The following is a 26,921-nucleotide window of genomic DNA, read 5'->3' on the forward strand; positions in this document are numbered from 1 at the left end:
TGAGAGATCGACAGTTCCACGTGCCGAGTTTCCAATCGCAAGTCCTATTTCGACTCTGAGGTCGTTACCGTTGGTCGCGGTTCGTATTCCTCTGTTGCTGATTTTCCGTTGCAATGCTTTTTTACGGCTGGCTCGCAGGGCCTGACACCAACCCCCTAACTTTCCGGAGGACCAGGGTGCACAGTTGTGCTTAGAGTCCTTCACTGGCACTCGGACGTAGATCAGCCGCCCCTAACTTGGGTAACAGACGCTGTTGTGAGCCGCTCCTCTTGGAGAACAGACGCTCAGGCTTGCCAAAGCAAGCCCCCCCCCCCTTCCCTGTCAGCCTATGACCAAAACTCCCACTGGGGTTGGTTACCCGATCTTCCCTAAGGTTGCTCACAGCTCCCGGCCGGTACCACGGGGAGGTAGGGATAGGAGTTTGCTGGGAAGAGGCTAGTGATCTCAATGGGATCTGTATTGCACATTACCCAGCATTAACCGACCTACAAAATGAAGCCGAATAGTTTGCGCGGAGCTGTTGTTGAACTTTTTCGTCAAAGATTGCAAAGACGCTGAATATGGTGAAATCTACTGTGAGTGACTCAATAAAACGAAGAGGAAAAAAACCGCACTGTCCGGACTCCACAAATGCGCGAGACAATCCGGCGACGAATCAACTGAAATTCATCAATTTCCATCTGAAAGTTGGCGAAATCACTAGAAATGTTGAAATCTTCCGCTGATGTCATAGTTCATGATGACTTGAAGCTTAAATCATATAAACTATGCAAAAACCACTACATGACACCATGAAAACAAACCGTTTGAAGAAGATTAAAGGGTGATACGGTCAAAATTTGGTCAATATCAACTTGACGTATTTCTTTCAATTTTGCATTTAAAAAACCTGAACACCCCTCATTTTGAAAGTGTGTGTGTGTGTGTAGAATGTTGCTCCTATTTTGATTTTGGAATTCACTCTTCAGTTGTCAAAATGCCGTCCAAGCAAGAAGAGCAGCGTATCAAAATTTTGCTCGCGCATCGCGAAAATCCGAGCTACTCGCACGCAAAGTTGGCAAAATCGCTAAAAGTTGCCAAATCAACCGTTACAAATGTAATTAAAGTGTTTGGGGAACGTTTGTCGACAGCCAGGAAGTCTGGATCGGGGGGAAATCGAAAACCGGAAGCCGCTGAGACGACAAAGAGAGTTGCCGGTAGTTTCAAGCGAAACCCTAACCTCTCTCTCTGAGATGCCGCAAATAAGCTGGGTGTATCGTCTACAACCGTGCATCGAGCCAAAAAACGAGCCGGACTATCGACTTACAAGAAGGTAGTGACTCCAAATCGCGATGATAAACAAAATACGACGGCCAAAGCGCGATCCCGGAGGCTGTACACGACGATGCTGACGAAGTTTGACTGCGTGGTAATGGACGACGAAACCTACGTCAAAGCCGACTACAAGCAGCTTCCGGGACAGGAGTTTTATACGGCAAAAGGAAGGGGAAAGGTAGCAGATGTTTTCAAGCACATGAAACTGTCAAAGTTCGCAAAGAAATATCTGGTTTGGCAAGCCATCTGTACCTGTGGCTTGAAAAGCAGCATTTTCATAGCTTCCGGGACTGTCAACCAAGAAATTTACGTGAAAGAGTGTTTGAATAAACGTCTGCTGCCTTTCCTGAAGAAACACGGTTGTTCCGTACTGTTTTGGCCGGATTTGGCATCTTGCCATTACGGTAAAAAGGCCATGGAGTGGTACGCCGCAAACAACGTGCAGGTGGTTCCCAAGGACAAGAACCCTCCCAACACGCCAGAGCTCCGCCCAATTGAGAAATACTGGGCTATTGTCAAGCGGAACCTAAAGAAGACCAAAAAAACTGCTAAGGGCGAGCAGCAGTTCAAGGCAAACTGGCTTTCTGCGGCGAAGAAGGTGGACAAGGTGGCTGTACAAAATCTGATGGCAGGGGTCAAGCGTAAGGCCCGGCAATTCGGATTTGGAAAAGCGGAAGCCTAACTGAATATTTTTCCTGAATTTTATACTAATTGAACTTGAAAAAGAAATTTAATTTGATTTTTTAAATAAACGATTTCACCGATTTACACGCGTTTTCCCTTGACCAAATTTTGACCGTATCACCCTTTAGAAAAAGCATTCGACAGTGTTTGGCATGAAGGTTTGATTGCTAAATTGAAAAAGTTTAATTTTCCACTTTATATTATGAAATTAGTTCAAAATTATTTAACTGACAGAACTCTGCAGGTAAATTATCAAAATTCCAAATCTAATCGACTACCTGTTAGAGCAGGATTTCCTCAGGGTAGCATTCTTGGGCCTATATTGTATAACATTTTCACTTCGGACCTCCCTGATTTGCCTCAGGGTTGCCACAAATCTTTGTTCGCTGATGACACAGGCCTTTCCGCTAAAGGAAGAAGTCTTCGTGTTATTTGCAGCAGACTGCAGAAAAGTTTAGATATTTTCTCTTCTTATTTACAAAAATGGAAGATTTCTCCCAACGCTTCCAAAACTCAACTTATAATATTTCCACACAAGCCTAGAGCTTCGTTTTTGAAACCTAGTAGTAGCCACATAGTCACTATGAACGGAGTTCCAATTTCCTGGTCAAACCAAGTGAAATATCTTGGATTAATACTTGACCAAAAATTAACTTTTAAAGATCACATTGAGGGCATTCAAGCCAAATGTAACAAATATATAAAATGTTTGTATCCTCTTATAAACAGGAAATCCAAACTTTGCCTGACGAATAAACTTCTAATATTTAAATAAGTGTTTAGACCGGCCATGCTTTACGCTGTGCCAATATGGTCTTGTTGTTGCACTACCAGGAAAAAAGCACTTCAAAGGATTCAGAACAAAGTTCTGAAAATGATTTTGAAGTTGCCTCCCTGGTACAGTACTACTGAGGTACATAGAATTTCAAATGTTGAGACTTTAGAACAAATGTCCAACAAAATAATGAATAATTTCAGGCAAAAATGGTTGCAATCCTCAATTGCAACGATTAATTCCCTTCATACTTAGATAAGATTTAGTTTTAGTTTTTAGTTTTAATATATCAATTGTTATACTGACATGCAGGTTAAAAAACCTGCCATACCCAATGTAAAAACACTTAGATATATATCATAACAATTAAGGCTGGTACGTTACTGCAGTAACTGGAACACCTAGGTTAAAAATGAAATGTAATTTATTTTGAATTTTGAACAAATAAAGAGTAAAAAAAAAAAAAAAAGATTTTGAACGTTAATAACTCAGCTGCCCCTGGACCAATTTCAATAATTTTATCACCAATCGACCAGAAATATTTCTACGCATCGAGCAATGCTTCCGGATGTTGATTTTCATCAAGAAACTATTGAAAGTTCCAGAGTTGCAATCTTGTAACTAAACTTGGCAGCAGGGGTGCAATTAATTAATTTAGCTTTATTTAGGAGGCTTTCAGCCTTAGGCTGGTTCGCCTCCACCCGCAGGGGTGCAAGTGATTTTGATCGATTCTCTTCATCGACTTTCTATTTCGTTAATAACTGGGCGACAAACACATTCATTAATACGTTTGTTATTCTGGATGACAGAAGAGCAAAGCAGAAATAGTGCGAAATAGGTTAGTGAAGCCATGGTCATCAAAAGAGGAAATCGATGAAGAGAATTAACGTTCACCCTTCTGCTTCTAAGTCCCTTAATTCAGTGGTCGTCATAGTAATGAAAACTAGCATCACACCGCTTTTTGGTTCTTGGGTTTCACTTGCTGGTTGCAATTCTGCTGTTCGACATTTTCGATGGACCACCAAAAAACATGAAATTACACTATTTTCTAGGGATGCTTAACAGTCCAATTATATATATTTATCGTATTTTCAATTATTTAAGCTCGTAACCGACATCCCTTCTTATTTCTACTCGTTTGATTTAGCACAGTAGACAAGATAAATAAAAGTACTAATTTGTCTGAACAGGCATAGAGAAGAACCATAACGTGAAACAGGATCATACATTCACCGAAAAAAGTGTTAAACGTCTTTCTGATAAAGGCTAAGATTTACTAACTTGTTGAAAGAAGGCATTTAACGAGAAAAACTAAAAAGAGGAGGAGCTTTAGCTGGGTGGATACTGATATTCTGCGGCCTTCCAACCTATCGCAGACACTAGAACAACCCCAATCATTGAACCGAAAAATATGGGATTGTCCGGTCCGATTTGCTGTTCCAGCTGCCTACACGTCATCATCATCTTCCAAAGGCTTTAAGCCTGTACTACCATCGGCCCTTTTCAGGGCCACCAATATTTTCCAAAAGAGTATAAACAGAGAGAACCTCGCTCAAACTCCTATTCCTACACAAAACACAAGCTCCTGCTGCAGTTAAATAACAACATTTATTATATAAGATCACGTAGTCCTACGTCACCATTTCGTACAACCCCATAGGGCTGTACCTTGTAGTTTTTTTTTTAAATCGTGCTTGCTTGGGGTTGGAACACCCTACACACTAAAATTTTTAGGCCGAAATTGCAACAGCCGAGCAGCTCTGCAATTTATTTTGCTGAGATTCAGTAAAACAATTGCCAATACTCAGCTAACAAATAACATTTTTCTGAGATATCAGCTAACAAACAGATATCAGCAAAAGTAAATACCGAGGTAATCGTCTGTTGGAGATTAAGTGTGTATAGTGTACAATTTGGGTGGAAAAATGCATTCAACTTCAAATGGTGTGCTTTTTCCCGGAACATGGCATTTCCTCGCACACACTTAGATTTTATTTTTCCGAATCTCGGCAAGTTTTTCACTGAGATCCAACAAAATAAAATGCTGAGCTGCTTAGTGGTGCCCATCTCGGCAAAAAAATCTAAGTGTGCATAGAGAATATGCACGTAGGGTGTTTGATGTCAATCTATCCAGCATGACACTTTTCACAAAAGTTTATAAAATTATGTTTTTCGTTGTGAACCAACAGCGTACCTTCAAGGATTTAGAACGTACCTTCTCCTTAGAAAATCAATCATCCATATAAAGTTGAATTTCCATAAGGTACGTTCAACCACTACCAAATCATGTTATTTCAAGAACTTGTGAGAATATTTTGAGGAGATTTAATCCTCAGCAGTCCACGAATTCGGTCGTCTCACATAACTACGTATTTTCTAAAATAATCATCAAAATTAAATTTTCCATATAAAATCAACTATCTAATACATATAAAGTTGAGTTGCCTTGAGGAATGTTCAAGCCATACCCATACAGATTGATCCTCCGAAAGATCCGAAACATACGTAAAAGAGGTCAATTCATGAAACTGATCCAAGAACTTTTTTTCGAAAACTCTCATAGACGTCTTATAATTATGAATTCGGAGCTCTAGGATCAGTTTCATAAATTGACCACTTTTACGGATGTTCCGGCTCTTTTATGGACCATCCCGTGGTTCCCAGTATAAATTGTCCTGTCAAAACTCCGATTTTATTGTGATAAGACGTCTATGAGTGGTTTCGAAAAAACCGCGGAGCTCTAGTTTCAGGAATTGACCACTTTTGCGGATGTTCCGGATCTTTTAGTAGACCAACCAGTGATCCCAGTATAAATTATCTGGACAAAACTCCGAATTTATTGTGATAAGATGTCTATGAGTGGTTTCGAAAAAAAAAACCCTGGTAGAAAATGCCACTTTCCACACCATTTGAAGTTGAATGTACTTTTCCACCAAAATTTTACACCATCAGATGTTGAATGAAAAATTCTTTAATTTGCGTTGGGAAAAATAGTTATTCTGATGTAAACAAACGGTTTGGTTAACGTTTCTTCTCGAACTCGCGTGGCGCACTCTACGTTGGTGGTGCATTAAAAAGGCCTATTTTCATCGGTGATTGTCTTACTGTAAGATTTTCCACAGATCTGAATTGATTTGTACCTTAACTATTCACACACAAGAAATCCGGAAGATCCTAACCACTAAGGCACTTTTCTAATTTTCCATTTTTCTCGACAAAAATATTCCTGAACACCAGCAGAATCTTTGCAAAAAGGTTAGAGAACTAAATTTTTCAACTGTAGATTAAGTTTTGGAGCATCTTATATGAATCAATTTATCAGGAAAAGTAAAAAAGTGTTCCGCTTCTTATGTCTCATGCTCACAACATTCTTTTTGACGTTCTCCTATTCACCACCAGAGGTTGAATCGATCGTTTAGTTTCTATTGAAAAGGCCAACGACCGTCGCCATTTTGAAATCCACGATGGCGGACATTGGTTCACATTTAGTGGATTTCATTAAGTAATGTAAGTTGCGGCTTACCTGCCAGCCTATAGCTGGCCCAATTTACCCTGGCCCTATTCTTTTCTTTATTTAACGTCGGTCTCTGTTCCGCAATCTAGTGCCAATCACCGACGGACATCGATTGCCATCCATTGACGGCAATCGAATGTGCAGGAAGGCAGCTTCCACACCTGCGTAGGATATCACACCCATTCACAATACACATGGGCCGGGACCAACGGCTTTACTTCCCTTCCGAAGGAAGACGTGACCAGAGATTTTTATGCCTCAGAAAAATCCCACCGACCTCGGCTGGGATTGAACCCAGACCTATCGGGGTGTTAGAAAGCAGTCACGCTTACCACTACACCATCGGCACCGGCTACCCTGGCCCTATGAGCAGAGTACTTCTCCCAAAGACGTTCGGATTTGGATAGATTGATAAGGATAAGAAAAAGAAATATGAAATTTACAACGTCTATTCTACTCTGACCATTCCCTTTTTCCCTTCGTTGTCTTTAGTGTCACTCGGTGGGGCCATTTGACAATAGCGGCGGCGGTTTCTGCTTGTTCACGTCGGCTCCAGACACGGTGCGCTAATGTTTTTCGCCTTCTTTTGCAGCGGGAGGATAAACGGGACCTATCTTTATTCTAGACGCGAGACAATTTAAAACGATAATTTTTACGCTACATTCTAATCCTTAAAACAAGCCTATACGAAAAAAATCTACTTTGAAAACAACAAATTAAAATATTTACAAATAAAGCAGTGGTGAGTATGTTGCCGAGCGTGCGACCAAAATAAAAACAAATTATAACAGACAAGGCACACGCTCATGGCAAACACGTTAGAAGGGTGGGTTACAATTGTCACCCTGGATGAGGATTACAGTAAAAACAAGAAGTATAGGGCACATGCTAATTTGTTCTTGGTGGACATAAACAATGTGATATAGGTGATGATGTGAGGAACCTGCTATTGTAGAGAATATCTGAGAAATGTGATTTGAAATGTTGGGCAGATCATCAAGCTGAAGTCTTGCACAAATTTCCTGAGAACTTTTGGAAAATCTCTAATCACTTGGAAGTCTTTGAAATCATTTCTGAGCAATCTGGTATTTGACAGAATAGCTGGGAGATGTGATTTGAATTGACGAGCCGTTGTAAATCTTCAGAATGATTAACTTGATCAAACTGAAGCCTTGAACAAATATTTTGAGAAATTTTTGGAGATCTATGATTACCTGGAGATATTTGGAATATTTTCTGAGCACCCTGGTTTTCGATATGATAATAAATAATATGCAACTACCACTCACCGTAGCAAGACAACTATCGGTAGACTGTGGACTATCCTCGCTGTTCGACTTGATCAAGTTAAATAACCTCTAATTGTACTCAACCTACCACTATATGAAGGGCTAAATACGGTTTGGATGAATCCGTGGACATCATCGCCAACGTGCTTTCAAGGGATAAAAGAGATTCTCCTTCCAAAAACAAATTCAAACAACCGGTAAAAACAGGCCATCCAACAGGAAGTGTCCTGATGAGTGGGGAGAAGAGCCCGCCCTCTTTTCACGAAATGTTAAATACAGGAAATTGTAATTTCCACTCTCCCCCATCCACTTCGCTTCAATCGGATACCCTGGTGGCGTACCCAACATGTTTTTTTTTTTGTGATTTTGATTTTTGATTGTCAAAATTGATTCCTGGTCTGTCAGAAAAAATGGAATGGAACACAGCCTAAAGGCCGGCGCACAATAGATACGTTTTCAGATTTTTTGACAGTTAGCCCATGCATTATCTGTCAAAAAACCCGAAAACGTGTGCATTGTGCGCCGGCCTTAAGGCTGTGAACCATTTGCCGAGTTAAATTTAACTCGTGGTTAAAAGTGACATTTCGAAAGTTATTTTCTATGTTCGAAAATCCCTGTGCTGTCGATCGACCGGTTTTCGAGCAGAACTCAGCCACGGTTGTCAAATTTAACTTCTTGTCTGTCAGAAGTAACCACGCTCGGATAGCAGGGTTAATCAATAACTTTCCATCTGTCAAATTTTAACCAAAAGGTTGAATAATCTACCAATGGTTCAGAGCCTATGTAAAAATATGAGCATCTGTCAAAAGTTGTTCCAATCTAACCCTCAAAATGCACTCGATTGGAACACATTTTTTTTCATTTTTGTGGTGACAATCGTCCCTACTTTTACTAAAGTGCTTTAATCAAACCTGATACAGCATCTGCATTCCATTCTTTCATGCCATGACACAATGACAAAGCGATAGCATTCTCACCCCACCTACTTATGATGTTCCATATTTGATCACAATAGACGCCCCCATCCAAGCGGCAGGATCCATGGTGCTGTCGTCTGAGAATTTTCCTGAACCCCATTCCCAGTTTGCATGAGTAGCACATTTAGGCCACGTAGGTACAGAGCAAGTATTGAGTTCCTGCCTGATGAGAGGTGATGCCACTTTGATAAATTAGTAAATAGAGTTATTTATATGCAACACTCTTCCGCATCTGCCAGGCCCGACCCATGGAGACGATGATGCTGAGTATCACATATCATCGTCATCTTAGATAGCATCAAGGAAGAGCTTTCGATGATACTCTGGTGTTAACAAATTTGTTTGTACTTGAGGTCGTCGTCGGCGTCGTCGGTGAGTGTCATTTTTTTCTTGTAAAGGTCACGTGTCTGGTTCACACTTCACGTCGCCAGCAGAGTGTCTTGTTTTGCTGTTATTGTGCAGAGCTTTTGGAAACATGAGGGGGACGGAGGGAAGAACAATGTCATGCACCGTTTGAAAACAGTGCTTCACAATGTCTAAACACAGCTTCTTATTGTTGGATTATTGTAAGAGCGGTGTTCATTTGGCACCTTTTTGAATTTTATCACGATAATTGGTTCCAGAGATACGATGAAAACACCTCAAATGTTGTCCACCGTTTTCTTCGAATTGAATCCATCGTGAACTGCCTTGATGTTCTGCCAACTTTGGGAAAAATTCCAAAACTTGAACAACTGCCACTCCGCAGCGCTTCTATGTCTTCTACTCAAAACTAACTTTCCACACATTTTCCCGTAGCATTCTCTTGTCACCGGTCCTTCGATAGTTTCGAAGAGAAGTTTCCTATTTCAAGAAAGGCAAAAGTTGTAGGTACTCGCACCCCTTCTCCATATGCACATGAAAAAGTTGTTTAGTCGAGTTCTCCGAAAAGCACAAACAAGCAGACTTGCTCCTGTTCTTGTAGCAGTCGGCGAAAAGTGCGATGATCTTCTATTCAAGCAACATATGCTGCACAGGCATCGTCAGAATGGCTGGTTGCTGTAATTGTTTGTTGATTGTTGTTATTTTCCCACACGTGTGACACGTGCGATTCAGATGCTGAGAGGTGGCAAAACTTTCCAGAAGTGAGCTCGTGTAGCAATATGACGCACAGGAAACTTTACCCATTCATCCAACTCGCTGATGACGGAGAGTTGCCGTCGTGATTGTGTGGCACAGTGAAGTGTGGATTGTATCTGAATTCAATTTCCTTCTTTTAAAATTTTCTTCTTTTTCGTGTTTTTTGTCCAATTATCGAAATCATTGGTGTATTTTCTGTTTATGCTCGATATGACGAAAATTGGTGCTTATGCCAAAGTTGGTTCTGCTATTTCTGATCATTCATTTCAGAATTATAAAACTGCAGTGATATATGTGATTACCGTGTTGAAGCTTACGGCAGCTTTTCAAACTGAACCGCAGCAACTCACCCCTATCATGACGAGCAGCACTAGCCCATAAAAAGCCATTTCCCATGATTAACTACCGCATTTCCTAGACAGCCAGCGGGCAATCTGATCGCCAGTGTGCGCCATCATGCATCGTTATTCGAGTTGCATCATAAAACTTTCCGAACAAAGTTTAATTTGATCCCCGTTGGGCAAGCGCTGCTGGTTGTAGAATGGTTACAGAAAGTGTTGCACTGAACCTCGCGTTGTACTCTGTTGTGTAGATGGTTGATCTAGTTTCATGCTGCGTGTACGTAATACTCTGTGCAGAACTTTTTAGTTCACTTTAACTAAATACAAAGCCACACATGCAAGGCGGCTGCAACAACCACAACACAGCTAGTTCGCTAAAGCCCTGTTGTAAAGCTTCGTAGGGCGTTTTAGTAGAAGCCCAGGAAGTGTTCACCGTAAACATTTGATGCATGGGCAAATGCATTAGACCACAAGCAACAAGGTTCGAAAAAATGTTAAGTTATAGTTGACACATCAAGTGGGAACAATTCGAAAACACCAATTACAAATTGATCAATTGCAATTTGACCAATTTAAAAAGGACCAATTGCAATTTGACCAATTTAAAATGGACCCATTTCAAATTAACCAATTGAAAATTGACTCATTGCTAATTGATAGAATGCCACCAATTGCAAATTGACGTACGGTAAATTGACCGATTGCAATTTGACCAATTGCAAATTGACCATTTGCAAATTGACCAATTACAAATAGACCAATTGCAAATTCATCGACTGAAAATTAAAGTACGGCACATTTGCGAATTGACCAAAGGCAAATTGAACCATTGTAATTTGACCAATTGCAAGTTGACCAATTGCAAGTTGACCAATTGCAAGTTGACCAATTGCAAATTTACCAATTGCAAGTTGACCAATTGCAAGTTGACCAATTGCAAGTTGACCAATTGCAAGTTGACCAATTGCAAGTTGAGCAATTGCAAGTTGACCAATTACAAGTTGACCAATTACAAGTTGACCAATTGCAAGTTGACCAATTGCAAGTTGACCAATTGCAAGTTGACCAATTGCAAGTTGACCAATTGCAAGTTGACCAATTGCAAGTTGACCAATTGCAAATTGATCAAAGGCAAATTGACCAAAGGCAAATTAACCAAGGGCAAATTGACCAATTTCAAATTGACCAATTACAGTTTTACTTATTGAAAACTGACCAATTGCTAATAGACCAACTGAAAATTGATCAAAGGCAAATCAACCAATTGCACATTCATCAGCTGCAAATTGACGTGCAGAAAATTTACCAATTGCAAAATGATCAATTGCAAAATGACCAAACTAACCAATTTAAAATTAATCAATTGCTAATTGCAAATTGCAAACAACCAATTGCAAATAACCAATTGCAAATTGACCAATTGCAAGTAAACCAAATGTAAATTTACATTGCAACTAACCCAATTGAAAATTGACCAATTTCAAATTGATCGAAGGCAACCAATTACAAATTAAACAGCTGCAAATTGACGTCCGGAAAATTGACCAATTGCAAATTGAACCTTTTACAACTGACCAATAACAAATAGACCAATTGCAAATCGACCAATAGCAAATTTATCAACTGAAAATTAAAGTACGGCACATTGAACAATTACAAATTGACCAAAGGAAAGTTGATCAATTTAAAAATGAACAATTTCAAATTGACCAATTGCCAATTCATCAATTACAAATTGACCAATTGGAAGTTGATCAATTGCAAATAGACCAATTGCAAATTGACGAATTCTAATTTGATCAATTTCAAAATAAACAATTGCAAATTGACCAATTGCAAATTGACCAATTGCAAATTGACCAATTACAAATTGAACAATTGCAAATTGACCAACTGCAAATTGACCAATTGCAAATTTAACTATTGCAAACTGACCAATTGCAAATTGTGCAAATACAAATTGATCAAAGGCAAATTGACGAAAGGTAAATTGACCAATTACAAATTGACGAATTGCAAATTTCCCAATTTCAAATTGACCAATTGCAAATTTAACAATTGCCAATTGATCAAAAACAAAATGACCACTTGCAATGCGACAAATTGCAAATTGACCAATTATAAATTGACCAATTTAAATCCACCAATTGTAAATTGATCAATTGCAAATTAACTAGTTCAGATTGACCGATTTCAAACTGACCAATTGCAAATTAATTAATTGAAAACTGTCCAATTGCAAACTGACGCAAGTTCAATTGACCCATTCCATATTGAACAATTCCAAATTGCTAAATTGCAAATTGATCAAAAGCAAATACAACAATTTCCAATAAACCAATTGCAAATTAACCTTACTAAAAGGCAAATTGAACAATTGCAAATTGAACACTTGCAAATTGAACACTTGCAAATTGACCAATTGCAAACTAACCAATTTCATATTGACCAATTTAAAATTGACCAATTTCAGATTGTCCAATTCCAAATTGACCAATTTAAAATTGACCACTTTCAAATTGACCACTTTCAAATTGACCAATTTCAAATTGACCAATTTCAAATAGAGCAATTTCAAATTGACCAATTTCAAATTGACCAATTTCAAATTGACCACTTTCAAATTGACCACTTTCAAATTGACCAATTTCAAATAGAGCAATTTCAAATTGACCAATTTCAAATTGACCAATTTCAAATTGACCACTTTCAAATTGACCAATTTCAAATTGACCAATTGCAAATTGACCAATTTCAAATAGAGCAATTTCAAGTTGACCAATTTCAAATTGACCAATTTCAAATTGACCAATTTCAAATTAACCGATTTAAAATTTACCAATTTCAAAATGAACAATAGTAAATGATCCAATTGAAAATGAACCAAATGCAAATAGACGAAAGGTAAATTGACCAATGAAAAATTTAATAAAGGCAAAATGAGCAAATTGATCAACTGCAAATTTACCAATTGCAAATTGACCAATTTCAAACTGGCTAATTACCAATAGACCACTTGCAAATCGACCTTGCAATTGACCAATAACAAATTGATCAACTTCAAATTAAAGTACGGCACATTGACCAATTACAAAATTGACCAAAGGCAAATTGATCAATTGCAAGTTGACCAAAGGCAAATTGCCCAATTTCAAAATCAACAATTGCAAAATTACCAATGGCAATGAGAACAAATTGCAAATTGATCAGTTACAAAGTAACCAGTTACAAATCGTCCAATTGTAAATTGACCAATTTTAAATCCACCACTTGTAAATTGACAAATTGTAAATTGACCAACTACAAATTGATCAAAGGCAAATTAACAAAAAGTAAATTGACGAAAGGAAAATTGACCAATTACCAATTGACGAATTTTAAATTTTCCAATTAAAAATCGACCAATTTCAAATTGACCTATTGTAAATTGAACAATTGCCAATTGACCAATTGTAAAAGGACCAATTGCAATGAGACAAATTTGCAAATTGACCAGGTACAATGTTACCAATTACAAATTGACCAATTTTAAATCCACCAATTGTAAATTGACCAATTGCAAATTAACCAATTGCAAATTAATTATTTGAAAATTGTCCAATTGCAAAAAAGCCAATTGCAAATTGACCAATTGCAAATTGACCAATTGCAAATTGACCATTTTCAAATTGACCAATTTCAAATTGACCAATTTCAAATAAACCAATTTCGAATTGACTAATTTCAAATTGACCAATTTCAAAATGACAAATTTCAAATTGACAAATTCCGAAATGACTTATAACAATTTGACCAATTCAAAATTGACAAATTGTAAATTGATCAGAGGCAAAATTAACAATTGCAAATTGACCAATTGCAAATTGACCAATTGCAAATTGACCAATTGCAAATTGACCAATTGCAAATTGACCAATTGCAAATTGACCAATTGCAAATTGACCAATTGCAAATTGACCAATTGCAAATTGACCAATTGCAAATTGACCAATTGCAAATTGATCAATTGCAAATTGACCAATTGCAAATTGACCAATTGCAAATTGACCAATTGCAAATTGACCAATTGCAAATTGACCAAATACAAATTGACCAATTGCAAATTGACCAATTGCAAATTGACCAATTGCAAATTACTAATTCAAAATTAATCAAATGTAAATCAAATAACTGCAAATTGACCAAACAATTAAAAATTGAACAGTTTTCAATTGAACAAATACCAATTGAAAAATTGCAAATGGTACAATTAAAAATTGACCAATTACAAATTGACCAATAGTAAATTGATCATTTGCAAATAACCAATTGTAAATTGAACAAATGAAAATTTACGAAATGTAAATTAACCAAATACCAATAGACCAATTGCAAATTGACGTACGCAAAATTGACCAATCGCGAATTGACCATTTGTAAATTCATCAATTGAAAATTGACCAATTGAAAATTTACCAATTGAAAATTGACCAATTGAAAATTGACCAATTGAAAATTGACCAATTGAAAATTGACCAATCACTGAAGAATGTTTTGACCAATTGAAAATTGACCAATTGAAAATTGAACAATTGAAAATTGACCAATTGAAAATTGACCAATTGAAAATTAACCAATCGAAAATTGACCAATCGAAAATTGACCAATCGACGTTTTGCAAAATGAGCCCTTGCAAATTGAATAAACAAATTGAAAATTTCCCAAATAGTGAAGAACACCATTGGATTACCCTTCCTAACAGCAAGAGCGAAGCCCTATATTGGCGGTTTTGTGAAGGCACTGGATGTCAATCCCGCTGAGATGGAAGCAACATATCAGATTGAAGAGGAGAAGGTGGTTTTCATTAAGTTCAAAACGAATTGATCAATGCTGTATAGATTGCTGTATAACCCGGAGCAATTGAGGTACTCATGTTCAAAACGTTCGGGCTAACGATCTTCCACCCGAGGTCCCGAATCGGGATCTATCGTTGGTGCTGGGGAAATATGGAAGGGTTAAGCTCGTCATTCTGGAGAAGTTTCCTTGACTTGCGCACAGGTGTGCGAGGTATTTATATGAACGTGGAGAAGGAAATTCCATCAACGTTTCATTTTCTCAATCGGAAAGGGAACCATTTTCTGTGACGGGACCAAGAACATGTGTTTCTTGTACAGAATGGAGAGGCACCGAATGAATTCCTGTCCGAAGCGGAGTGTCCGGAACCTGCCGGAAAAGGCAAAGCCAAAAACTGTGAGGAGAAAGCCAGATATCAGATAATCCATGACTTTCTGCAAACATCAGGTAAGAACTCGAACTTTTTCCTTGAAATTCCCAGTGCTTCCAAATCAAATCCTGAAGTTCTAAGAATTATGCTGAATTTTTTACTTCCTGAGCTTCTGAGACAAATCCTGAATTTCTTAGAAATTCTCTGAGGTTCTACAATTTTTGAAGTTAAATGAATTTAAAATAATCCCAGAACTTCAATGAAGTTTTACCATAGAGGTAACTCTAAGACTAGAAGGTCCTGAAGAAACGTGCTCAAATTTTTGGCTCAGCTCTGGTACTCTCTTCGGTCCCAAGCTAATCGATGCACCCTTCGAAACATAGGAAAATCCACGAACCCCTCATTTTTTCTGTCAAACTTTCAAAGCAAATCAAAGCAAACATAGTGCAGTTCTAGAATTTCGACTAGAATGGGGTACGTTAATCGATTTGCTTGGGACCAATAGGCTAGTCAAGTAGTGAGCCAATTTGAAATCGTTAGTTTCCACTGGTTGGTTGTACGAAGTACCTCGAATTGCATCGTAATTCACAAGGCTTCCACAAAGTTCTCATAAGTCCTATGAAGTTTGCTGCACTCCTACTAAGTTCCATTTTTTATAATTGAAAGTCTTAAGAAGTTAAGGAATCTTACGAAGTTATTTTCTGTTTTAAGAAGTGCCCTTAAGCTAAAAGAAGAACTTTCATTAAGTTTCTTGAAAAAAACCAAAGTTTTTGTAATTCCAACGAAGTTTTCTTGGACTCCCAGTCCTACATAGTTTTCCAGATTTTTCCACAAAGCACCCAATATTTCTTCAAAACTATCTGTAGCTCTACGAAGTACCCTGAGTTTATATTAAATTTCTTGAATTTCTTTGATGTCTTCTGAATATTTAAAATTTAAAAAATCTATGGTAGTTAATGAAATAACCCTGAAAGTCAACGAAATTTCCCGAATTTCTACGAAATTCGCAAACTTTCTCTTAAGTTCACTTATGTTCAACAATGTTCTCTGAACTTAAACAAAACTTGCCGTAGTTCTACAACATTCGCTGAAGTTCTATGAAGTTAACTGAGTTTTAACAAAGTTTTCTGAGCTTTTACAAAGTTATCTGAATTTCTATAAAATGTGTTGCACTTCTAGAAAGTTTTCTGAGTTTTTGCAAAGTTCAAGTAATGCCTATGAAGTTTTCAAAAGTTCTGCGATGTTTCTTGGAGATCCATAAAGTTCATTCTACAACGCTCCTTTCACTTTGAAGAAATTTTCCGAACTTCTGCGAAGTTCTTATAAATAAAATTATGTTCTCTTAACTGTTACGAATTGCTCTTGAATTCTAAGAAGGTCCCTGAACTTCTGGAAAGACTCTGTTTTTTTCTGTTCAGAACATAACACCATTTCGACCAGTAACTCGATCTATTGTAGTGTATCCCGTTTCCTTAGTTATGTGCATGTCGTATTACTCCATCACTATTGAGCAATGATGAAGTATTCATTTTTTTACAATTGTCATTCTTGCATTTATCGCAAGGATCCGACACTAATTAAAAGGTCTCGCTATTTATACCCTTCCAAGAATGAAAACATCCTCAAATGGCGCGCCCCTGTATCAATCAAAATTGTATTCCTTAGCAACAAAAATAAGGAATTACACCGATAATGACCATGCCCTAGTCTTAACCACACAGTCACACAAGGCATAAAAAGTAACAAAGACTAAGATGTGTTCCTTTGAATACTGAAAAAATCCTGTCCACCTAGTACATATGAAGCAGTCAGTACTAGGAATCGGTGGTAGATCTTACATCCTGTAACGTACCACGAAAAGGTGATCTCTGTTTTATAAATATGTTTTGTATATCTGAAATATTGAACATGGACGCCTTCCTTCGCCCGAAAATTTTGAAGACATCTCGTCGATATCGTTAAAGATTTTTTTCTAAATGCACCTAGGATCCTAGGATTGCTTTATGTCAGAGTAAACAGGTGTAATAGTGAGAATTTGTTATGATATATCTTCCTCATTAAGACTAGCCTTATGGAATGTGATGAGGGAATCGTAAAAGTGAAAGAGCCGATGGACGCAAAACTGAGAGTTCTCCACCTAAACAAACTTTAAAATCAATTTTCCTGGACAATTTGGAGAATTGATTATACCTTTGAGAACCTGTTAAAACTAAACTAAAAATGAACTGTTAAAGATTGAACGTAGTCCGGAATTGAATAGAACCGTTCAACATTTCAAATTGAAAATCCAAAACCAAAATATCATAATATTCGATACCGAGCAGTTATTTGTGTCTTATCAATAATCTCTAGCAAATGAACCATCAACAAACAACCAACTCCACACGCCACGCGCCGTCAAACACTACTATCCATTGTTTCGAGCGGCAGCGTCATCACAAACAAAGTTATACTACACGCACCCTCGTTACCATTGGAACAATCTACTGACGATGACAACGAAGATCTAATTTCCCCACCAGCCATTGAAACTACCAGTGTCAACAATACATACATACACCAGCACCACAAGCGACGATATCGGAGTGCGAATCTTGGCAACACGCTTGCCACGCGGTCCCATCAGCATCGTTACCATTTCAACTTCCCTCAAACAACGGCCAGCACGGACTGGGTTTTGCGTCCCAAGCCAATGAATCGAGCGAGCGGATGATAAATGGAAACCCAAGCGACTGGAAGTGGATTCAATTAATCTGATACCTCAGATACCTCACTTCGACCTAGTAGAAGTACATCGCGATAGGGGCTATGTTTTCAATGAATTAGAAATGCAAAGGACTCACCGTCTTCATCCGAGAGCAGACTCACATCCTGCCGCGACGAGGAGTTGACACCCATTCTGCTTTGCAATTTGGTTACCGTTACGCAGTGATGGCTATGATTTATGTTCGTATTTTACACTTAATGCCCGCACAATAATTGAGCTGTAACAGATTCACTTAGGGGATCTTAAGTAACATCCATCACGATCGAATGCAATTCTTCTGGGAAGTAAATCTGTAAAAAAAAAAGAGGGAAAAAATCGAACTGTCAGATTTGATGCAAAACTTAACTACTATGATTATGAATAATTCTCAACTCTAATAATTACACCAAGCCTGACAACTCTGCCCAGGGTTCAAGCTTGAACCAACGCATGAATATAGAGCTTTTTGACGTTTAATCGGCGCACACTAATCGCCAAATCGTAGATGGCGAGGTATAAAGCAAGATCAATCTGGAGGTGGCTGGTTATATTATTGCAAAAATTGTACAGGCTCAGAAAGCTCTCAATTAACAACTGTGGAAGTGCTCAAAGAACACTAAGGTGGTTAGAGCCGGCGTAGAGTCCCAATGAGGACGTAGAAAAGCCAAAGAAGAAGAAGGACAATAATGTAAATGTTAGCTGCTTAAAAAGTCAAATGAAATCAAGTAAAAACATTGATCTGAATTTTCCATTGTCAACATCAAGCTAACGAATCAAAATACAACGACATATAGGCATTGAATGTTCATAATGGTCGACTTGAAACTTATGTACATATCCACATCTACTGCACCGACTGGAGCTGACTGCAATCCTGCAGGGACCGAACCTTGTGAAAACAAAATATCACTATCATCATCAGGGCACGTGCTCAAATCACATGACACCGGCAGTGTGTCGTATCGTCCGATACGTCATCACAGCGCATGCATACATGTATGTTGTGTGTGTAGAGTGAAAAGGAGCTGCCGGAGTGCCGGGTGCCCATGATCGAACATAGATAACAACTACGAAAATAAACGTTATCGTCGTCCCGTGTAGCCTCTGGACGTGCTGCACCCATCAGCGATACGAGACATGAGATTGTTATCTCTTCTGCTGGTGGAATAGAAACAAACAACGGATTGGATTTTGTAACGTCGGAAAATGACATCAAGGAATTGAAGGACTATCTACGATGACGATTGAGTTCAGATATGTTTAATCTAAATTTGTGTTTGTGATATGTGATGTAAAAGCCAACCTCCGCAAGCATGATAAATATTTTAAAGCTTATCGTCAATAACTGGGTATTGGGGATTTAATCAATATATGCTTGTCAACTAGGATTCAATGTGAACTGCCAAACGGAAGCCAAACATTCAGAAGGCCACATTTAGTTACTCTTGTCATCTATCGTCTGATATTCTTCTTCTTCTTTATTCCTTTATTTAACGTCGTTCTCTGCTCCGCTATCTCTGATACACCCCTGAACATGATATTGCACGCTATTTCAAAACAACCCAAATTTGGGTAGAATCCACTCATATCGGTCAAAACTGAACCTACCAAGGGGTAGGACACTCCGCACACCAATGTTGGGTCATCTTTTTGGTCAGTGGAGGATGATGAATAGACTTCTGTTGTTTGTTTTGTGCGAGTTGCAGCATTATTTGAATTTAAAAGTACCAGGCTTGCCAAAAGCTCCATCAAGAGCCATCAATAAGCTCAGCTCTAGCATATTTTGATGAATGATATATTTGGCTCTCACGGAGCTATATATACTTGATGCTCAAGCTGGGGTCTTGACGTCAATCTATCAAGCGGGACAAACTTAACGAATTTCAAAGTTGATACGTGTTTTGGAATGTACCAATAGCGTACCATAGCGTACCTTCAAGGACTTTGAACGTACCTCAAAGCTTCCCGGAAAACCCGTGTCCCGCTGGATAGACAAAGGATTTCAGCAATGACCAAGTCGATCGAGCAGATTTCTACGGAAATGTGAGTTACCAAATGCGTACTTTACGAATCTGTAATTCATTTTTAACGTACCTCTTATTTTCACTAAAATGGTTATACTAAACGTTTTAAATCGGTTTTTATATAAATTCTGGGCACAGAATTGGATTCCTCGAAAAATTTCAGCCCCATTTCATATAAAAAAAACATATTTAAGTGCATTCTAGCCAATTTGAGGACCAAAAACAGATTTTTTTAATTTGCATCCCTTAAAAATATACTAATTTTGAACAAAACCGATAATTTCATGAATAATTATGGAGACGCACGGTGCTGCTTGGAAAACTCTATCATGAGAAATGCCTCAAATCATCAGATATCTTGCAGAAATTATTCTTGAATATCCTTGGAACACTTTCTGATTGATTACATTTCCGTAGAAATCTGGTCGATCGACTTGGTCATTGCTGAAATCGTATGTATAGTAGTTGTAGATTTGAAATTTTTCACCCAATGACATTAGATGAACTTAGAGTTATTTGTTTTTCATTAGGAAAATCGGCTGGAGTAGATAATGTTAATGCTAGAGTTATTCAAGATTGCTTTCATGTCATTGGCCACATCTTTCTGGACCTTGTTAATAAATCATTGCAGAATGGACATGTGCCACAAATTTGGAAGGAATCCTTAGTGGTTCCTATTCAAAAAGTTGCTGGAACGATAAAAGCCGAAGAGTTTCGTCCCATCAACATGTTGCACACGTTAGAGAAAATTTTAGAACTTGTTGTTAAAGGCCGGCTGTTGGAGTATTTGAATAGCAACTCTTTGTTGATACCAGAACAATCGGGATATCGGGAAGGTCATTCTTGTGAAACTGCATTGAATTTGGTGTTAGCAAAGTGGAAAAATAACTTGAGTGTAAAGATACGATTGTTGCTGTTTTTTTTTTGGATCTTAAACGCGCTTTTGAAACAATTTCTATGCCCTTATTGTTAAGATCAATCAAGCGCTTTGGAATTACGAGTACTGCATATAAATGGTTTGAAAGCTATTTGTCTGACAGAACTCTACGGACTGTTTTTAATGATTCTGTTTCCAGTCCCATGGGGAACAACCTTGGAGTGCCCCAGGGAAGTGTATTAGGGCCCCTTTTATTTATTATGTATATTAATGACTTGCGACGTGTTTTACGGTTTTGCGACATTAACCTTTTTGCAGATGATACTGTGTTATTCATTGCAGCTAAGGATTTAGAAGTTGCCGTCTCACACTTGAATGAAGATTTGCAGTATCTAAGTAGATGGTTGAAGTGTAAGCAGTTAAAATTGAATACAAGTAAAACTAAATTTATGGTAATTTCGCGGAATCGATTAAATGAGAACGTCTCTGTTGTAATTGATGATGAGACTATTGATCGCGTTCAGAAGATTAAATATCTTGGCGTGATTATTGATGACAAACTTAAGTTCAACTCTCACATTGACAATGTCATCAAGAAAATTGCCAAGAAGTATGGAATTCTATGTCGATTGAAAAACGATTTAACTATTGCCAGTAAAATACAGCTATACAAATCAATCATCTCTCCTCATCTATACTTTTGCCCATCCATTTTATTTCTGTCCAATGCAACACAAATATCGAGATTACAGCGCTTGCAGAATAAAATAATGCGTTTGATTAGTAGCACAGCAAACAAGGAGTAGCAATTTCAAATTTGTATGTTTTGTGGGAGCTGACATTTGTGCCTTTAAAGTTTCACGCTAAGGCTTCCTTAGAGTATCAGCTTAAGCTTGATCAAGACAAACAGAGAAGAGAGCCCACTGCTGTCGGACTTAGTTTCCGTGCTACAATGGGTGGTAAACCACTATCATCACCCAAAAAGTGGTCCCCAAGTTAAAAAAAAAACATCGGTCTCTCAAAATGTTACGTTTTCTGGGAATGGTCCTATAGTCTATTGAATGTATTGTTGGGTGTCATTATATTGAATAGAAGAACCGTGCATCAATCAAAGGCCGTGCGTGCTCTCTCCGAATGCATAACAAAGGTCACCGTTTCACCGAGTCCATCCCGAAGTTCAAAATGTTGTTTGGTGAGCAGATCCGACATAAATCATACCTCACCCCACATCACTCATCGTGAACCAGCTTGAGCATCAATCTGAGCTCGAGCTCTTTTGCGCTCTTTGGATTTGACATCATTGCTCTTTATATGTGAGGGATGAACTAGCTCACGATGAATGAGCATCTATACGGCATAATCTGAGCTCGAGGAGTTTAGGCAAACTTGAAGCGTACTAATGGGGTCTGATTAACTGCCTCTTTCTCTAGAGCCCACTCTAGAACCTACATTTCGTATTTAGATCTATAAGTGAACTGCTGGTCTGAGTTCTTCTGGTGTATTCAATTAGAAGATGTTTCTGAATATACAGTTAAACAGTATGTAATGTTGTGAACAACTTCAATGACAGTTGTCGAGCAGTGCTCTCATTTTATTTACAACAATCCAATTCCTAAGAGATTGTGCCAAATGTGTGCCGAAGGTGAGCCGATGGAAGTACCCAAGCAGTGCCTAATCTAATTTCGGCACAATGTGCTGAGTGACTTACCCCTTGGAACCTACCCAAAAATGGGTGAACTATGTTGGAAGTGACAAGCAGCGTTGCCATATATACCGATTTATCAATATTTATACCGATTTCCAAACTAGATACCGATATACAGATAAGGTTCCTCAGAATGCCGATTTTTAAAATTTTATACCGATTTATACCGTTTTTTTTTTAAATAATCAAAATTATTATTGCCTGCCCGCACTCGAATTTCGGAGAAAATTTTTGTGAGAGACTTGTATCTTTTTGAATACCTCATATTTTCGAGCTTTCAAAATTCTAAATAATCATCTCTAAGATGCCTTATTAGACTGATGCAAAATTTGACTTTTTCGCTCCACAGTGCTTAAATGGTTTCAAATCGGGTCCTGATTAGCCTCCCAAAGTTACAACTCATTTGGTTAGAAACAGACTTCGCACAAGACATTTGAAGTTTACATGTAAATTATTATGGGAAATCTCAACTTTTTGTTCATTGCCTTCTAGTCTTTTTTCATATTGAGCTGCGAAACAGTTTGATAGCCATTATTAAAGAAAATTTTCTCAGCTACAACTTTGCTCAAGATCGTTTCTATGTAAAACGAGACAGGAAAAAGTTATTAATTATTTAAGAGGTTGGTAAACTTATGGCATGATCAAGCAGCTGCTCTGTAGGCAACACTGTATTTTGCAGTGTGACATAGTAGCCATGATTTTTGTGTCCTATTCAGCGCCCCAGAAACACCAATGTTGCCTGCTGAGCAGATGATTGAGCATGATCATTAGACATCAGCGCATTGAACCATTGATAACTTTCGATCCTTGCATTTAATCAAAAAGTGGTCTTCGGTTCTTGTAGCTGGGAAAATTTCTTGCAAGTACAGTTGAAAATTTTTGAAGCAGACCGATATGGTGAATTATTAGATAGACATGAACAAAAATCTTGGTTTTACCATAGTAATTCCCATACAAACTTCAAATGGTTTGTGCCATCTCAGTTTCTCACCAAAGGGGTTCAAATTTTGAGAGATTAGTCAGGATCCGATTTGGAATCGTTTAAGTATTGTGGAGTGAAAAAGTCAAATTTTGCATCAGTCTAATGGAGTACGTTTATCGTTTGCTTGGGACCAATAGGCTAGTCAAGTAGTAAGCCAATTTAAAATCGTTAGTTTCGAATTGATATAATCTGGCATAATCTGAGCTCGAGGAGTTTAGGCAAACTTGAAGCGTACTAATGGGGTCTGATTAACTGCCTCTTTCTCTAGAGCCCACTCTAGAACCTACATTTCGTATTTAGATCTATAAGTGAACTGCTGGTCTGAGTTCTTCTGGTGTATTCAATTAAAAGATGTTTCTGAATATACAGTTAAACAGTATGTTTGGAGGCGAACCAGCCCCAGGCTGAAAGCCTCCCTAATAAAGATAAATAATAATAATAATTAAACAGTATGTAATGTTGTGAACAACTTCAATGACAATTGCCGAGCAGTGCTCCCATTTTGTTTACAACAATACAATTCCTACGAGATTGTGCCGTATGTGTGCCAAAGGTGAGCCAATGGAAGTACCCAAGCAGTGCCTAATCTATATAATGTCGGCACAATGTGCTGAGTGACTTACCCCCTGGAACCTACCCAAAAAAATGGGTGAACTATGTTGGAAATGACAAGCAGCGTTGCCAGATATACTGATTTCCAAACTAGATACCGATAAACAGATAAGGTTCTTCAGAATACCGATTTTTAAAATCTTATATACCGATATATACCGTTTTTTTTTTAATAATCAAAATTATTATTGCCTGCCCGCACTCGAATTTCGGAGAAAATTTTTGTGAGAGACTTGTATCTTTTTGAATACCTCATATTTTATTAGCTTTCCAAATTCTAAACAATCATCTCTAAGATGCCTTATGCTTGATACTCTTTCGACTAATGTTTGCATTTCCTCACCGTTTTTGGCTACCCATCAATCGATAAATAGTAGATGGCTCTTTCCGGTAATTCCTAGGCAATCGAGAAATATTGTTTAAACTTTGTTTAACTTCCGGAAGATTTTATTTATTTTTAACCTTCCTGAAGTTTTGTCCAACTTTCCCTGGAATTTTCTTCCACCTTACTTTGGAAGCTTCTTCAGCCTTCGCTCGAACGATTCTTTCATCTTCTCCCGCCAGTTATTTTTAACTTTCCCGGGGCTTCAAGAATGCTATCAGATTTTTATTGCGGATCCACACTAGTTGCAGCACATTGTTGCAAAACGACCTCTGCAGGGACAAAAGCATTGGTCGTACCGGCTAGAGCATGAATGACTACCACAACAAAACATACGATAACATAGTGCAAGCTTTATTTCCCTCCCATGTTACACCTAACTCCTGAGCTCCTGTTCTTCAGAATCGCCTAGCTAGTTCTTTTTTCTTCTTCTTCAATGCTTCATCTCTTCAGTGGTGTACTCACTGCTACCGGAACATCCGCACATCTTCTCGTTCACAGCTCATCACCGTCGATCTTTGGACTGTACCGACGTGGAGGCAACGTGCATGCTCCACCGCGACCGGCTTCGAGGGCCTGATGACGGTTGGCGTCCTCCTCAAAGCGATCGGGTTCAGATCGTCACCCGCTTACTGGCGATGTAGGTCCGCTTTCAGTTCGCACACCTTGCACGACAACGTATCGGCACGTACGGTCCAAGCCGAGTTCCTTTGACGGTGCAGCGCCGACCAGGGGGCGACTCAATTTCGGACCGAGTTCACTCAGCGTTGCCGCTGTACCCTGAGCTGGTCAAACTATTATGTCGCTGATTCTTTCGTCGATTCGAGCTGGAAAACAAAAAGCCTTCGCATTGAAGGCTTTTATCTTTTGTCTTCCGAGGCTGGCCGTATCCAGCCGCCGTGGCCCACTCGATCGACTGTATGTAGGAGCAGATGCTGGAGGAAGGAAAACGTGTCAGCAATGCCATAACAGTCATGAACATGGAAGTGGCTTACCGCTTTTAGTATCGAATCACGACTTTTCTTCTCCGTCCGACTTGTGGCCGCAGTGAATATCGAGTCCCGAATCCAGCAGTGGTTCACGTGTCCCAAGTTGCCTCACGTGTCTGATGTGCACGATGAATCCCGCAGACTGATGTACAAGATGGCGTCCGAGGTCACAGCGTGAGCGCTCGTCTGTGAATATAATTCACGATAATAGCGGTAATCTTTCCGTGAGGCGACGTACTCGACTTACCGTTTCTCGGCGGTTCTGGTCGATGCCGATGTTGTTGCCACCAGCTGCCTACTTACCCAAGGCAATCGTGTCGGAATCGAACGTCGCTTTAACCTGCCGACAATGGACTGTCGCTGATACTGCGCGCACCCGTCAAAAGAATCCACTCGCGACGACGGCAAATATGGGCAGTGACTGCAAATGACTTTTCGTGCCGTACTCGGCGCTCACAGTCTCCACAAACTGTCTCGATGGCCTCTTCGAAATGCCGCAGTTGCTTTTGGAGCTATTGCGATCGAATCGCGAAAGTTTTCGCGATTTTCACTACCGCGTCGGCGATGGCCGCCCGAATCAGACCACGCTTTTGCACTTTCTGCTGCTTTGCTGCTGCTTGAGCGACGGGCTTCGTTGCGACGTCATCTGCAGTTGTGTTCGTGTGTTGTTGTCGGAAGTGCTATAATTCCATTCGCCGTGCGGCGATATCCGTCAATTTGACTGGTGACGTTTGCCCATGAAGCATAATTTTAATGTGCACGATCAAGCGAAACTTCTCTGATTCTGCTCAAAAAGCTTGCATCAAATAAAACGTATCTGAACCTTCAGAAAAGTCCAGACATTTGTGTAAGTTTCGATAAATTAAAGTTTCATTATATTCTCTTAAAATTCAAAAACCCGGAAATTTCAGAATAGTCCAGCGAACTCCAGTGAACTTAAGGAAACAGCATAAATATTTTGGAAACTTCACAAGTCCAAAGAAATTCAGGGAAATTTTATTGTTTCAGGAATTTTAGTGAAGTCAGAGAACATCAGGGCAGATTAATTAATTTCAATGAAATTGCTGAAATTATAAAGGAGTTCCAAGAAACTCAGGCAATTTCCGAAAACTTCAGCAATTTTCATGCAAATTTAGGAAACGTAAGGGAAGTTACATGAACATTAGATCATTGTGAGAACATTTGATGGAAAGTTCTATGCTTTTTAATGGCAGTGTCGATAACTTTTAAAAATTAAAACATCAGAAAGATCAGAGAACTTCAATACTGATGTTACAATAAATTCATGAAAATTGTGAGAGCACTTAAGAGATTTCGTAATCTCCAAGAAAGTCCAGAGACCTTCTAAGATGAAGAGAATTCAAAAACAGCTCCTAATTTCAGAAAAT

General features: G+C 38.6%; 1 protein-coding gene across 1 annotated transcript in view; it reads right to left on the bottom strand.

Annotated features, from left to right (window-relative positions):
- Window positions 1-18,131, bottom strand: part of LOC135704081 (serine/threonine-protein kinase 32A) — a 440,753-nt gene extending 422,622 nt beyond the window's left edge. Inside the window, exon 1 of the mRNA XM_065225510.1 lies at window positions 18,060-18,131. Within this exon, the coding sequence (XP_065081582.1) occupies window positions 18,060-18,114 (55 nt within the window). The 5' untranslated portion in view covers window positions 18,115-18,131. The remainder of the gene's footprint in view (window positions 1-18,059) is intronic.
- Between the last annotated feature and the right edge of the window lie 8,790 nt (window positions 18,132-26,921).

This window comes from Ochlerotatus camptorhynchus, unplaced genomic scaffold (genome assembly GCF_037179485.1).
Source record: "Ochlerotatus camptorhynchus isolate MF236.1 unplaced genomic scaffold, CSIRO-AGI_Acam_v1.1 ptg000230l, whole genome shotgun sequence".
NCBI classification, from domain to species: domain Eukaryota; kingdom Metazoa; phylum Arthropoda; class Insecta; order Diptera; family Culicidae; genus Ochlerotatus; species Ochlerotatus camptorhynchus.